Here is a 17,180-nt window from a genome sequence, read left to right as displayed (position 1 = left end):
AGGGGTATCTGACTGAAATTTTAACTGGTAATCAAGAGACATGCCTGGATTCTACCACAATAATACTGGCAGCTGTTGCTCTGAGTAACTATACAATTTCACATATTTTCAGGACAGTCTGTCACAAAAACAACAACAAAAACAACAAGAACCCACAATTGCAGTTTCAGGAATTTAAAAGACTATTTTAAAAATGCTTGTTTTTGTGAACACTCTAGGGTCTACTCCAAAGCAAATGAATTTCTCAAGCCTGAGCATTGGTATACAAATCTTATAGTTTTCTATTCAAAATATGCATTTGGTCTATCTAATCTAGTACTGTCAACAGAAAGTTAAGGAGCAAAGCTGAAGTCCTTGTCAGCCTTAACATTTTGAAGAATCTGGGCCTGGCTGCAGGTAATCCATGATCTCCATCCAATCCAATCCAATCCAATCCAATCCAATCCAATCCAATCCAATCCAATCCAATCCAATCTGATTCTTTATTTACCATCAGAGATCAGCAATAGATAAAATTGATAAAACCAGATAAAATCCAACAAATAAAAGAAAGATTGTCCCACTATATTTAATATTAGTTGTTGCCTTATTTTAACCACTTTGGTTATTGTGTGGGTGGTTTAAGTCAGACCAGATGGGTTATAATAGTCCTTTCTCTCTGATACACTTAGTAAAAGGTTTTGATGTCCTTTGAAGATCCTTCTAAAAGTTACAATAAAAAAGGACATGTTAAATTTTCGTGATCTCATTGGTATCATAAGGGCAAGAATGCCCAGTTATACTTGCCAAATAATAGCAGGGAATTGAAGGATGTTATGCCTGGCTCTGAATGCATCCAATTTCAAAGTCCCTGGTGTAATTCAACACTTTCCCTGTAAGTATCCTGGCTCTCCACTCTATGTAAAAATATAATTTAGTCCAGACATAGCTCAAACATACCCACATTTTCCTTCTTCCTCCTGTCAAGTTTGCCTCATAACAATTTGCTTCTGCCTGGTGAAGATTCATTAGAAACTCAATTATCTTGTAAACTTTCCGATAATGTTATATGAATTACTACTCTCTCTATTCTTATGTTTCAACGTCAAACAAAAAACTGTTTACCTTTGTTTTAAAAAAAGAAGGAACCTTTTTCTAAATGGCAACGAAATGGCTGAAATCTCCAGCAGCAGAGACCCAGGAAAAGTTCATCCACAGAGTATATATATCATTTCCCCAAAACTTTATATCACTACAGTTATTTGAGTGCCTGTGTGTATTGATTCAAATATTATTGAGATTAAGAAAATACAAACTATATCAAATACTCAAATCGTTCTATGTTATCACTGTTTTAGAAAGTATTACATTTAAGTAAATTGTAGAGTATGAAATCATTTTTACCCTTATTCTTCAATGATTCCTATGAAAGTACCTATTTTGTTTTGCTTTTGTCTATGCGTAATGCCACTCTATACTAATAGTAGAAATACTTATTACAAAGGCCTTTCGTAAGTTTTCAAAAAAGAAAAGAACGATTAAATTCTCTTACTTTCAAATCAGTCACTGTTGGGATTTTCTCTTCAAGAAAAAGCTCTCCAAGTTTTTCATCGCTGTTTGCGACACATTCAATCAGTTCCTGGCGGCGATCTGAGGACTCCGCTCTGAACTCAGGAGGGATATCATCATATTTAACAACCTGGCTACAGAAACAGGAAAAATAAAAAGGTCATTAATATTCAGCTTCCGACTGTACAATCTGGTATTTTGGACAGCTGGCTTGAAAAGATTTATGGTCCCTAGCAACACACATACTGATAAGTTTTAATTTTCATCTTCATTTAATTTCTCCAGTTTAGGAAACCTCAGCCCTATGAAAGGTGATTACCAACTATTCAAATCTACAGCTACCTTTGGTGATTTTATCTAAAGGAAATGAATAGCAAGCTTTAGATCTACAAACTAATTTTTGCATTCTCCAGCTGTGCTACTCTTCTGATTTCCTGCAGCTTTTTTGTTAGCCAGCAACAAGAAACCATTATTGAGTACCCAAATCCAGTATTTAATCAGTAAGACATCACAGATCTTGAAGCCAATATGGATGCAATGCACCAATTTGTTATAATTAAGACATCTAGAACATGGGTTAATCTGCTTTCTCCTCCCAATGTCTCACTTTTCCAAAGATAAATGGATTATGGATTAGATCAAAAGACATTGAACTATATAATGAGCCATGACTAGGTCCATATCCCTCTTTCAATGAAGAATCTGGAATTATTTGTTTTTGCTAAACAAGGTTTACTGCATTGTTGAGATCTTTAATATTAATTTTGATTTGTTTAAAACTAGCCATAGTTAATCCATTGGTCAGCATTAACAATGTAATAAGGTAACAAAAACATTTTAACTCTTCTTTCTCAATAGAAAAAGAAATGGGGAAGCACATAACTATGTCTGAAGATTGAGTCATTGCAACTAGAGTTGTGTTTTTTTTTAGACTTTTTGCTGTTCATCCAAGCAGCTTCACCAATCAGTGCAAATTAGTTGGGCAGAGATCCATTAGAATGCACCAACTCCTCCCACACCAACCTCAGGGGTTCCCTTCCCAAAATAACTTGCTCTGACAGATGAAACTGCTTGGATGAGCAGTGAAACGTCTCAAACTAATAAGAAAAATAAGTCCAGTTGCCATGACTCAATCTTCAGACAACTTTACCCTGATGACTGAGAATGTTCATTGACACATAACCCATTAGCTTTCCTAAACCTCAATTACGTCATGCTAAAATAAGGTTTAGAGCAAAATCCAAACAAAAGCATTAGACACATACTAAATTTAAACTGAATAATTCTATTGTGGCCTGTTGGCTGCCAGCAGAGCTAGCTGCAGTCAGATGTGGAGGAGGTGGAGGGAGAGCCTGGGCCAGCTTCAGAGTCTTTGGAAGGCTCTGATAAGGAAACAGCATCAGATAGAGGCAGAGCCGGGGCTTTCCATCCTTCTTCCCTAGGTGGAGAGGAAGCTGTTTTCAAGGCCTGAACTGAGTGAGGGTGAGGAACAGATGGGGCCCATCCCAGATGCACTTATGTGCAGAGAGGAAAGGAGAGGAGAGCGAAGGAAAACAGTAAGCCAGCTCTCAGGGAAAGGCAGATGCAGATGATAGCCAGCCCCTCCCTGGCTGGGAAATAAATAGGGAGGGGTTTGTGAGTGGCCAGTTGTCACAGACAACCATTTGTTTCTAGTCTACCGCAAGCAATTTGGATTTCTTGGCTAAACCCAGGTTTGTTGGGACTACTTACGTTTGATTTTTTTGTTTATCCATGTGAACAAAAGAGTGTTACTGTACTGTTCGTTTTACTCGTGAGTACAAAAGGGGTTTTACTCGCGAATAAATATCTTATCACTACTTGCGAAGGCTGGGTTAGAACAAATACAATTGGAGCTTGCTAACAGACTTTCTAACACACTTCAAAATCTGATTAAGATGAGGATCCTTCTTGATGTTGGTTACCCATAGAAGGTTCCAATGCAACCTCCTGTGATGGTTAAAATCAACATCAGAAAATCCCAATGACAGGTGGACAGGAGGAAGTATGGCCAGGTTCAATCGAATACAGAGTTTATTTTAATCACCCGAATGGCAAGCTTCACATTCAATCTTAAGCTACCCCATCACAATAGAAATCACAATATATGGATTCTTGCTTAGGCAAAGCCAAACAAATTACACTAGAGCTCAACTCAGTGTGTGAACCCAGATAATACATTATAGTTAAGAGATAAGAAATATTATGCTGTGCTATTCCTAGCTTGTCGTTCCTGAATAATCAAAATTACTGAAGTTTACTTCTAGAAGTAAAACTCTACCTGAAGGACATGAAACATGTCCCTTGCATTAGGAAACTTTAGCACCTTACCCAAAGTCACCATCGAAGTATATAGCCTTTTCTTCAATTAAATCAATAATTCCTCTGAGTTGCCCTTCCAGTCCCATGGGAATCTGAATAAAAGCAGCATTCTGCTTTAGCTTGGATCTGTAAAAATTAAAAATACATACAATTTCTATACAAACCGCAAGCATAAATAGTCATGAACTCTATTTCTCCCATTATAAGTCCATCGAGCCTGGAAGAATGATTGTGGAGGTCTATAAAAATTATAAAGTTGAAGATGAAAAAGGTAGAGATAATCTCTGACCTCTCCATCATGACTTGTTCTCTAGCTTTTGACAGCAGCTGAGCAATCTCTTTGGTACAAATTCTGCATATCTGGCATGAATTAAGAATCTGAGATATATCTAGGAAGAGACATGCACAAATGATGATAGGCTTTTATTTTAAAACTGAAACAGGATATATTTGCATTCTTCAATTTACAGTCTTCAATGTAAATATCTGCAAAATTCTTGACTGATAGAACATTCTAAATGTTTACATATTTTATTCAGAAAAACATAATCACCTGTTAGTGGAATTGTAAAAGTCAGATGAGCAAATACTACTATTACTATTAAATTTGTACACTTCCCAATTCTCAACAAGTTTCAAACAATGAAACCATCAAAGGTCAAATCATGGCTGAGAAATTTAGGATGTTTCCATTATGATTTTGTGGCATTTATATCAAGTGATCATCAGCAACCTTATTTCACACAGCCTTGGCAGAACTAGAGAAACTGTATTTATATTCACAGAGAAGTTCTGATCTCAAAGACACAATTTTGTCCAGCTGACTTCATAAAAGGAACAAATGACTGCATTTGGTGATCATTAATTCAAAATGATTATCTAATTGCAAGATTTAGACAGTGAAATTAAGCAGCTGGCTTTAAGGGTCTTTTCATAGTTTATAATGAAATTATTTGTATACAATAATGAGGAAATCATTTCTGTATCAACTTACAATAGCCTTGATACGAATCAGCAGTGATTTCTAATCATTTCAACTACTAGAGTTTTGAGAAGGCAAATCACAAGTCTGGTGACAGACAGGTGGGATGCATTTAAATTTAGAAGTTCCTACCTTAATTGTTGTATGGCTCTGTTTGGATTTGAGCCCGTGCGATCCAATTTATTGATAAAGGTCAAAAACGGAACATTATATCGCTTCATTTGTTTGTTCACCGTCATTGTCTGGCACTGAACCCCTCCAACAGCACACAACACGAGAATGGCCCCGTCAAGAACTCTCAGTGACCTTTCCACTTCAATTGTGAAATCAACATGCCCTATAAGTGAAATAATTGTATATAAGACTTTTAAACCACCTTAAGATTCACTGCTGTTACTGACTTCACGCCACGTTTCCTATTTTTCATGGTTTTCAGAAATGGCAAGAGACCAATCCAAGCTAAACCAACATTTAATTGAGCATGTCACTGACTGACTTCCAAAAAACTTCCATAAAACCATACTCTATTAACAGCAGATTTTAATTTCCCAACTGGCTGAGAGACTTGAATACTATTGGCTAATTGACAAAACCATCAATCAAATGCCAAGACAGCTTTTCTTGGAATAGATTATATCCTGCAATTGTACCTTTAACATTGATAGAGAATATTTGTAACACAGGGTGGAAATGAGAGGTCCTTGGTGCTCTCTGAACTTGGTTGTTTTCTTGCAGATGTTTCATTTTACCAGACAAGTAACATCATCAGTCCTACTAACTAAGCTCAGAAGCACCAAGTACCCCTCACCTTCAACACCATCAAATCTGCCTATCCCAGGTCCTTAAGGACTCAATGGGTGGATATAAAAATACCAAACCCAATCTGAAAACCTGGATGGCTATGCGACCAACCGTAATAATGTACTTCAGTAGGAAGTATTGTATATGTGCTACCAATGAATTCGAAAGGGACGCGGTGGCTCAGAGGCTAGGACGTTGAGATTGTCGATCAAAAAGTCGGCAGCTCGGCGGTTCAAATCCCTAGTGCTGCCGTGTAACGAGGTGAGCTCCCATTACTTGTCCCAGCTTCTGCCAACCTAGCAGTTTCGAAAGCACGTAAAAATGCAAGTAGAAAAAATAGGGACCACCTTTGGTGGGAAGGTAACAGCGTTCCATGTGCCTTTGGCATTGAGTCATGCCGGCCACATGAGAGACGTCTTCGGACAGCACTGGCTCTTCGGCTTTGAAACGGAGATGAGCACCGCCCCCTACAGTCGGCAACGACTAGCACGTATGTGCGAGGGGACCTTTACCTTTACCTTTACCAATGAATTCTGATATCTAATTTTCAATGTAGTAAGTGTCTTAGTGCTGCTGGAAAGGGGAGCATAGATATGCTGAGTAAAATTGAGAACAACCCAAATCTAAACATATAGGTGCATGTCAGCATGTGCTCATTCATATTCACTAAAGTTAAGAATACATTCAAAATCCCTTTCACAATTATCTTACAATATAATTACTCCAAACTGATGCGCTTTAAATATAAGAATGTATTTATTAGACTTCTATTCCACCTTGCATTTGAGAGCCCAAGAAAATATATATAGTATTTTCTCCTTTTATTTTTTCCCACAATAACTTAGTGGGTAGGTTGGACCAAGAGTGTCTGACTGGCCCTAAGTCATCCAGTGAACTCTGGGGCTAAGAATGGACTAGGACCTGGTCCTGTCTGCTCCTAAACAATATCTTAATCATTGCATCACACTTTCTAGACCACAACTCTTAAATTCTCAGCCAGCAATTTAGAGGAAATCAGATTGGGAAAGATTGCTGAATGACATGATGGCCATATAAGTTTATCACAATCAGCCTGATGAGCCAGGCAATACAAAACTGAAATGAATATGAACACGGCTAATCCAAATTCCACTTTATATATTTAGAAGAATTCTGTTTAAAAACAAGACTAGCGTGAAGTTTCATACTGCCAATCCTATTTGCTAATCAGTTGGAAAAAAAGATCGCAAACTAGATTTGCAAGTTATTAAATAGGTGTTCTTTTTTTTTACAGTAAATAGAACTGAAACATGTGAAAAATTAATATGATATGCAAGGACAACGCTACCTGGGGTATCAATTATGTTAATATTTGTGTCTTTCCACACGGTGTATGTAGCAGCAGATTGAATAGTGATCCCTCGCTGTCGTTCCAATTCCATGGAATCCATCACTGCACCGATCCCATCTTTCCCCTTTACCTAATAGGAAAGAAAGCAAATCAATTTATCTGCATACGCACTGCTGTACTTTATATAGAATAAAGCTGTTGAAGTCACTTGCTTTAGCCCTATTTTGATTTTCCAGATCAACATCTAATACTAAATACAAGAGAGGGAGGGAGGGAAGGAGGATATATATTTTTTAAAAAATCACAAAAGAGAATTGCTTTTAAATGATATTTAAAATGACAAAAATTGATGAAGAGTTTGTGTCTGATTTTAAGCTAACAAGAAAATGTGGTACAATGATTATATCAGCTTTTATACATCCCCAAAATACTTTATGTCTAAATGGGGAACAAGCCAATTAAGCTTGAAACCTTCATACATTTATTCATAATAGCCAGATTATTAATAGGAAATGGAAGTATAACTCAAGCCATGTAAGATTTTATAGACTGAATTGGTCTTGCAAGTAAACAGGTCATTAGTGTTACTATTTCTAGACAGCCTGGATAATCTTGTCTGAAGTTCAGATGCCCACAAAACATTTTTTTTCCTTCAAAGTCAATCTTTTCAGCTCATTCTTGAAGTTGGGTATAAACTTCAATTTAAATGAAAAAAAAGAATACCCAGAGACAATTAAATGCACTTCGTTTTCATATTTTCAGGTAGTAACATTTTTTCTATAATAGTATAAAACATATTAACTCTTTTGGATTTTTAGAATTTGCCACTGAATTCTGGCTTAGTAGGTAAGAGACGCTGAGCTTGTTGATTGAAAGGTTGGCAGTTAGGCGGTTCGAATCCCTAGTGCCGCATAACGGGGTGAACTCCTGTGACTTGTCCCAGGCTTCTGCCAACCTAGCAGTTTGAAAGCATGTAAAAAATGCAAGTAGAAAAACAGGGACCGCCTTTGGTGGGAAATTAACAATGTTCTGTGCGCCTTTGGTGTTGAATCATGCTGGCCACATGACCACGGAGATGTCTTCGGACAGCGCAGGCTCTTCGGCTTTGAAATGGAGATGAGCACTGCCCTCTAGAGTCGGGAACGACCAGCATGTATGTGCGAGGGGAACCTTTTACCTTTACCATAGACATATGAAAGGAGTCTATGTGAACAACAGGATCAAAATTTGATGCCCATTTCATTTATTTCATAAGCAGCCATCCAAAATGTAATCTGCAAATCACCCCCTCTACATTCAGTGAGCAGCCTATCCCAATATTGTCTGTTCCCCATGTTGAACTGCTTCAGTTCAACAGCAACTGAAAATTTTATAACACAAAATACAAAATGTGTTGAAGTGCTGCTACACATCTACAAAATTATGATCTAGGCCTTTGGGGGAAAAAATATTTGTACTTTTTAAATCCATTTTCTTATAAATGTACCATCTACACTTCAATTTTAGCTGGTACACAAATGGGCTGATAGTTATCTATAAAGTTATCTGGTTAAAAAGATGAAATTATTTATTCAACTGTGACAAATCACCTACTGAACCACAATATCATATTAATGCTCTCTTCATATTTGACACTTGAAAAATCATGAATGCAATGTTTGGTTTCTGCCAGATTTTACAACATCCTATGCAGCTTCTCTTCTCTCAAATTCTACTTCTGATTCATTTGTCCAAAGAAAAATTTATCCAGCACTCTAAAGATCCACATAACAAGCATCAAACTTCGTAAACAATGGTTTTTATACATAGGTTTGTTTTCACCCAGGAATTTCAGAAAAAGGAGCCACAAATACTGATTATAGCCAAGGAGACAAAAGTCCCTGGATGTTGCTGTAGGGTTCTGACTTCTTGGATAGCCTTATACCATTTCCCTATGATTCCGATAGGCAACCATGCTTGGAAAGATCCATTCTTGTTCAAAATCTTCTCCATTTAAGACTAATTAAATTGATAGAGCCCCAGATCTATAGATATTATTTATTATCCATCTTTGTTATATTTTTAACAATAGAGAGTCAACTATTGCCTCCAACATTCCTATATGTTCTGTTTATTTCATGCCCCCTGCATGCATGTCAACTTACATTTTATACAGTGTTCCTGAAAGTTGACAATAAAACAGATACAATGAAATTACGGAATAATGCCAATCCTCCCCATTGATACCAATGTATTCATAAATACCTCATGCATTTCTGCTATCTTTCCTGTGTAAAATAGAATACGTTCCGTTAATGTAGTCTTTCCTGAATCAATATGTGCAGAAATGCCAATGTTCCTAATTTTTTCATTGGGAAAAATTCCTGAAGAACACCATCTGCAGTTGTATAACATGAGCTGGGGGAAAAAAGCATGAGCTGTAAGCAATAATGTAATATATATTAAATACAAAATAGGATTCATATACATTTTCAATGTAATCGCGTATTCAATAGTTCTGGTATGACAGCTCCCACCCTTACAATGAATAAAACTAATAGTTTCATTGGGGTTAGGGCTGGGCAAGAAATTAATATACTGTCATTCATCCATTCATTTAATCAATCAATCAACCAATTTCTATAGCTGTCCATCTCAGTCAATGACTCTAAATGGCATACAATTCAAAAAATTCATTATAATTAAAAATACTAAAAATATTTTAAAACACCAAAAATATCCAGATTAAATATACATAGGAGCAAGATACTTGGCCTGTTAGCAATACAGCCAGGAATTATTTTTAACCCTTATACCAATAATTAATTATCAAGTAAATTTTACAAATTTTATAAACATTTTATAAGATTTTTTCATTGAAAATGAAATTTTTTTTTTTTTTTTTTTTTTTACATTTATATCCCGCCCTTCTCCGAAGACTCAGGGCGGCTTACAGTGTGTAAGGCAATAGTCTCATTCTATTTGTATATTTACAAAGTCAACTTATTGCCCCCCCAACAATCTGGGTCCTCATTTTACCTACCTTATAAAGGATGGAAGGCTGAGTCAACCTTGGACCTGGTGGGGCTTGAACCTGCAGTAATTACAGGCAGCTGGTTTTAATAACAGGCTTCTTATAGCCTTGAGCCACCACGGCCCCTAAATAAATTTAAAATCTGCATTTTAGTGGAAAGGATGAAATTGCTGAATTTTGTGTTACTATTAAAATTTATATTTTTGAATACTGTTACTCTCATATTTCCCCCCACATCTCTTCTGGATCAATATTTGCTCTTTGTAATGGCAACTCTGGAAAATCCTGTTGGCTTATTCAGCCTAAAAGGAGCATGTTTTGATAGCAACAAGTTTTGTTTACACCAGGGGTCTCCAACCTTGATCCCTTTAAGACTTGTGGACTTCAACTCCCAGAGTTCCTCGGCCAGCTTGGGAGTTGAAGTCCACAAGTCTGGGAGTTGAAGTCCACAAGTCTTAAAGGGACCAAGATTGGAGACCCCTGGTCTACACAATCTATCAGATTGTTCATGTAAAGAAGGAGTCCTATCTGAACACAAGCAAAGCAGGAATAATTTCTGGCAATGATCCTGCTTTGCATGCCCAAGTCCCAAAAGATTTATGACAACCTTCAAATTTGTTCACAACATCCTGGAGGGCCTGTAATCTACAGTTTGAGAATTTGGCTCAAGTGTAAAAGTTATTTTAAAAAGCATTTGGTAATTTACTAAATTACAAGCGGAATGGTCTCAGGTACAGTAGCAATGGATACATCACTGAAAGGTCCAAAGAACTTGAAAATGAATCATGAAAAAATGATTGCTAATATTTGACCTAAAGTTGACAGGCTTATTCAACTAACATACTGTATTAAACTTGGACCCGCTGAAATCAATGGGACAAATTAATCATGATTTATTACAGATATTACATTAGGAACTATGCAGCCATTTCTAACCACCTTTCAAATTATATGCAGGGAGTATCATTACAAGATACTGTATGGGGGGGGGGGGGTGTGGGGTGTGGGGGGGGGTGCATGTAATTTGATCCTCTGATCAAATGGAGATGTAGTAGGCAAACATATACTTATTCAAATCCAAGATGCATTTCAAAAGTTTTTTGAGAAAGAAGGAAATTTCCTAGATTTTGACAATACAAAGCTCAAATCCTCTCTATAGCTATACATTGCGTCAGCTGTCCAAACAGGGAGACATTAAAAGTGTGAGAATGATTGCAAAATATCATCTGTGTTAAGAGCAAAAAAGCATTAGGCAATGAAGATGTTCCGGCATTCTTATGTAAGGGTTAAAATATACCTTTTCCATCTGCACTGAAGCATGTTCAATTTGCTTTTAATGGGGGAAGATAAAGAATTCATATTTGTATATACATTAACAAATAATAAAAGCCTAGAAAACATATTATAACATTAAAAGATTTCCCATAATGAAAGCTTTCATGGAATTGTGACCTACTTATCAGATTAATCCAATAATGGATAATGTACACTGGGTAAAAAAAGATTAATAGCCACCTTATAGACCTATGATGGTGAACCTATGGCATGCGTGCCACAGGTGGCAGGCAGATCCCTCTCTGCGGGGACACAAGTCATCACCCCAGCTCAGCTCTGCCGTGCATGCGCATGGGCAGGGGTCATGCAGGGGACGCATGTGCATGTGTGGGGGGTGGGGTGCATGTAAGGGGAGCACTTGCATTGGATTTTGGGGGTTCGCACATACTTTGGGCACTTGGTGCCAAAAAGGTTAGCCATCACTGTTATAGAACAAGAAAAATTCTTGCTGCGCAGCATTTGTTAAGAAACATTGCTAGTGGTATAAGAGAAATTCAAATTTTAAACCTCTTAATTACGAATACGCTTCCGAGTTAATTTTGGCTAGAAAAAAGTATTTTCAGGCACATGAGAGATTTAAATTTATTTTTAAAATCTGAATATGTCATTTCAACCATTTCAGGCAATACTGTAACAGTCATTCCTTACAAATCAAATACTGTGTGTGGCAAGAACTGTTATGTTGCAACAATAAACAAATGCCAACAAATGTTAGCAAATAACTTTAAAGTAAAACTGAAGTTGCAAGTTCAAAATTGCACAGTCCATTGAAAAAAGGTGAATATCATAATTTAAGACTTTAGATAAGATCGATTTTAGAAGATGAAATGGAAATGGTTAAAAGTATTCATTCAAAACTAAGTTGCCAACTCACTGGTTAGTTTGGAACAATTCTTGCTACAGAACTGGGGGGAGGGAACCGTTTCATATTGTGTAGCTAGGCCTTCTACATTGTTCCATTCCTGTTTTTTCTTGTTTTAATCAATTTGCTTGTTTTAATCAATTAGGCAATAGGTATTATCTGTTATATAACAATGTTCCTGGCATGTTTGAATACTGTTAAAGAATATATCAGAGTGGCATATTCTTTATATTAATTGTATTAATGATAACCAAATGCTGGCTACCTTATCTGGAATAGCTTACCTTCAAATACTCAAACTGTATTAATTAATTAAGCTTTCAAAGAACTGTTAAAACAAGGCTCCTCCAAAAAGCATTTAGGGATGAGATGGAAGATTATCGATACTATGATCTATTTTGGTAGGGACAGGATTTTATTGTATTTTAACTGTTCTTTGTATCTTTGTATCAGCTGTGTCAGCCAGTAAGAGACTCCTTGATTGGAATGGCTTATCAATGTAGTAAATATATAATTCTGAATGACAACTGTAAGAAATGATCAACATTAACTGCAATTTTGGGCTCCAACAACAAATTATATTTTCTGTACTGTAGTGTATTTAGTCTTGTAGGAATGACTGGCATATTTCATAACTATTCTCATGCTATTTACTTCATTTGCCACAAATAAATGCCAGAAGAGTTACAAAATCCATGAAAGAATATGTTTTGAATATTTGCTCTTACCCTTTGTTTGCGTTCATAATTAAAAAAAAGCATTTTCTTGAAGACTGTTAAAACGATAGAATTTAGCTGTAATTTGCTCAGTTATCTTTCCAAAGCTCATCATAAATTTTTAGCATTCTGAATTTGCACAACTATTGCCTGGACTTCATAGGATTGGGAATTAAATATAACAGGCACGTTACCATTCAGAATCGATAACTATCTTTTCCGAAAGAAACAAATTAGCTCAGCTTCTTTCGGATTACCTAAAGTTTGCTAAGACTTTAAGACCTTTCAACTCAACTCGCAGGACGCTTTGAAAGCAGATCACTTACACGTTTTAATCCTTCCCCACCCAGGTGAAAAAGATTTAATGTCAATCCAATCTGACCCACTTTGTCTCCAATAACCCATCTCCTTTCAAGAGGCGTACAGCAAGCTGACCATTACTGGGAGTATTCAGCTGCCAGGTTTTAAATCTATCAAAGAGCTTCCCCGTAGCAAAGAGATTCTGCATTTAATGACAAATCAAATTTCCCCGCGGAGCCTTTTAAACATTCCCCCCCCCCACCCGCCCACCCAACCAGGCGCAGAAATGTAGGCACTCCTTCCCACTCAGCCTGCAGCTGCTCTGACTGAACCCACGGAAGCTCCCCGCTCCTACCTGTTGCCGAGGCAACGCCAAACCTAAGAGTCGCCGACACCTCAACATCGTGAAAGCGCCGCTGCCTTCCCTTCCAGAAGTCACGCCGGGCACGACTCTTACAACTCCATTTCCGGTCTGAGCCGGGTAAATGCTTCCGGAGCATGGGAGAGGGTCATCGAGGCACCTCCCCGTCCCGGAAGCTACAAGTTCTACAGCGCCCCCAAACACCCGGAGGTGGGGGAAGCGCTTCGAAAGAGCTGATGAGAATCTGAATCTGAATCTGAATCTGAATCTGAATCTAGCTGGGAAAGAACCTTGGAGGTCTTCTAGTCCAGGGGGCTGCAATCTTGGCAACTTTACGACTTCTGGACTTCAACTCCCAGAATTCCTCAGCCAGCATGTGCTGGCTGAGGAATTCTGGGAGTTGAAGTCCACAAGTCGTAAAGTTGCCAAGGTTGCAGACCTCTGTATCTAGTCCAGCCCTCTGGTCAAGCAGGACAGACTATACCATTTCAGACAAGTGGTGTCCAGTCTCGTTAAAACCCCCAGTGACCATTTTTGACTTACAACCACAGTTGAGCCCAAAATTTCTACTGCCAAGCAAGACAGTTGAGTCTTGCCCCACCCCATGACTCTTCCTGCACCAGCCAAGTGAATCCCTGCAATTGCCAAGCTAGTTATTAAATGAATCTGGTTTCCTGCATTGTTTCCGCCTATCTACCGTCCCTGCCCTAATATTCCTTTTTACTTACTCTTTATCCAAATTATGTTTATAATTTTACCTGTTATACTTTTACCTGTTATCTTATATATGATTGACAAAATAAATAAATAAAATAAATAAATAAAGGGAGATTATATGACCCCAGGACACTGCAACTGTCAAAAATACATGCCAGTTGCCAAACATTTGAATTTTGATCAGGTGACTATGGCGCAATAAGTCACCTTTTTCATGGTCATAAGTCACCTTTTTCAGTGTTGCTGTAACTGACAGATGTCACTAAATCAGAGATGTCACTAAACGAATAGTTGAGGAGTGTAACTGTACTGAACTAAAATAAGATTTCTAAAAGTGTGGTTGATCATTTCTGCTATCCCAACGGCAGGTTGCGTGGAAGAAAAGACTGTTTGTGGTCTTGGGTGCACTTCTAAAATATAGAGCATGGGGCTGATTTTCTTGTTTTAGTCCCGAAATCTGTTTTCAGTATCTAGGGAAGCCTGCCTGACAGATGCATTGGTCGAGGAAGCTTCCTTACACGCCGCCCTTACTAGAGGTCCTTTCGGAATAGAGCCATAAATAGATTTGAAATCTTGAAATGCTAGAAGCTGTAACCACTTGATCTTACTTATGCCCTAGTAATTTTAGCTGGTCTAGAAACAAGTTGAGCAGGGGCAAGCCTGATTGGACCCTGATTGTGATACTTCCAAGTAATCTCAGGGTTAAAGCCCAGTTTGGAAAACTTCATATTTAAGATAGGTGGCAAGTATAGGTAGTCCTCAATTTACGACCACAATTGAACCCAAAATTTATGTTAAGTGAGAAATGTGTTAAGTGAATTTTGCCCCATTGCCACACTTGTTAAGTGAACCCTGAAGCTGTTAAATTAGTAACATGGTTGTTAAGCGAATCTGGTTTCCTCATTGACTTTGCTTGTCAGAAGGTCACAAAAGGCAATCACATGACTCTGGGATATTGCAACCGTCATAAATGTGAATCAGTTGTCAAGCATCCCAATGTAAATCGTATGACCATGGGGATGCTACAACGGTTGTGTGAAAATTTGTCATGTCACTTTTTTCAGTGATGTAACATCAAACGGTCACTAAATGAACTGTTGTAAATCAAGGACTACCTGTATGTATAAAAACAGCTTGGAGAAAAAAGTGATGGAAAATTATACCACTGGTAGGAAAACCACTGGACCACATCCATACTCACAGGAACTGAATTTGACTTGAGTCAGTCCTTACTTATATATCAAATCACTACTAAAACTCCAAAGATCCTGTTTTATCTCTCCAACCATATATATGTAATGAAAGTTCAAAGAGAGTGATCAGCCCACATTAATTATCCAGGTGCAAATAACCATACACTGCAAATGAGTCAGATACACTGTAGATTCAGAAAATAGGATTACCTCTGTAATCGTGCTTGATGATGAATTGAAAGGTCATATTAAATTTTAATGAAATTTTCCAAAGACTTCCCATCAATGACTCCACTACAAAATTTATCATGAGAACATACTATATTGGACTAAGAATTCTAATCTTATTCCAAGGTAGATTTTTCTTCTTTACAATGACAAAGACACAATGTGATTTAGAGCCACAGATGTAGCCGATGTTGTATCTGCTGATTTCGAAATGAAGAAAGGGTTATATTTTGATTTTGTCCGTATTTGAATTCTTTTTTAACTCAGAGAGAACAGTGTAGCTAGGCAACATGAGCCAAATATTTTTTTCAGGCAGAGAATCATCAGCCACACCAGTCTATGTTTGGAACTTCTAAACTGAGAAAGTGGAATGCCACCAACACACACATAACTGATAGAGCTTTTGAGCATCTTTCATATTTAACTGCTGCCAAAGACCCAGAAATGTATCTAAAACTTTTGCCAACAGTTTACTCCATACTATACATTAGAATATTTCTCAAGTCAGACAATTTTAATCCCCCCCCCCCATGACCATACAAATATCTGGCAAGCACTCCTAATATTGGTATCATACTATTCAGCTAATTGCTTTAAAGAAACCAGTTAACATACACTTGTAAAATGAATTGGTACTTTTCTGGGATACAGAACCACAAAACTGAAACAAATGTAGAACATCTGTTTTACAAGTATGCCTAAGTCTTACTGACAAATTAACAGCGGGGAAGTATGAACTAAGTGGCAATCTCACTTTGTATGTCTCTTGCAATTTTTGGCTTGACCTCACCCCCCAGGATATAAAGTAACACTCGACTTACCACCACAATTGAGCCCAAAATGTCTGTTGCTAAGTAAAACATTGGTTAAGTTAGTTTTGCTCCATTTTACTACCTTCTTTGCCACAGTTGTTAAGTGAATCAGTGCAGTTGTTAAGTTAGTAGCCCAGTTGTTAACTGAATCTGGTTCCCCATTGACTCTGAAGATCGCAGAAGGCGATCATATGCCCTCAAGCATCATAAATATGAGCCAATTGCCAACCATTTGAATTTTGATCGTGTGATCATGGGGATGCTGCAACGGTTGCAAGCTTGAAAAACGGTCATAAATTATTTTTTTTCAGTGCTGTTGTAACTTTGAATCATCACTAAACAAACTGGCTTTAAGGACTACCTGCACATAATCTTAAAGCCAGAAGTGAATAAACCTGTGCTGCAATATTTCCCAACCATAGAAAAGACTTATGTTTTCAGCAACAGCTATTAAATCTGAAAAGCTAAAGAACCTTAAATAATTTATTAATATGTTTACACTATTTTGTTCTTTTATATTTGTACTCTGGCCAGAGATTTTTTGAGAATATTTATTTTATTTTATTTTATCAAATTTTTATACCGCCCTATCTCCCAAAGGACTCAGGGCGGTTTACAGCCCAGTAAAAATACAAATATAAT

At 37.3% G+C, this 17,180-nt stretch overlaps 1 protein-coding gene across 1 annotated transcript in view; it reads right to left on the bottom strand.

Annotated features, from left to right (window-relative positions):
• The window catches only part of GFM1 (G elongation factor mitochondrial 1), a 56,809-nt gene extending 43,111 nt beyond the window's left edge, over nucleotides 1-13,698 (bottom strand). Inside the window, exons 1-6 of the mRNA XM_058188350.1 lie at nucleotides 13,583-13,698; nucleotides 9,246-9,398; nucleotides 6,999-7,131; nucleotides 5,003-5,207; nucleotides 3,898-4,014; nucleotides 1,532-1,682 (exon numbers count right to left, since the gene is read on the bottom strand). Coding sequence (XP_058044333.1) covers nucleotides 1,532-1,682; nucleotides 3,898-4,014; nucleotides 5,003-5,207; nucleotides 6,999-7,131; nucleotides 9,246-9,398; nucleotides 13,583-13,630 — 807 coding nt within the window. The 5' untranslated portion in view covers nucleotides 13,631-13,698. The remainder of the gene's footprint in view (nucleotides 1-1,531; nucleotides 1,683-3,897; nucleotides 4,015-5,002; nucleotides 5,208-6,998; nucleotides 7,132-9,245; nucleotides 9,399-13,582) is intronic.
• Between the last annotated feature and the right edge of the window lie 3,482 nt (nucleotides 13,699-17,180).

This window comes from Ahaetulla prasina, chromosome 6 (assembly GCF_028640845.1).
Source record: "Ahaetulla prasina isolate Xishuangbanna chromosome 6, ASM2864084v1, whole genome shotgun sequence".
NCBI lineage: Eukaryota > Metazoa > Chordata > Lepidosauria > Squamata > Colubridae > Ahaetulla > Ahaetulla prasina.
The sequence above is the reverse complement of the archived record's forward strand: the minus strand, read 5'-3'. Positions and strand labels throughout refer to the sequence as shown.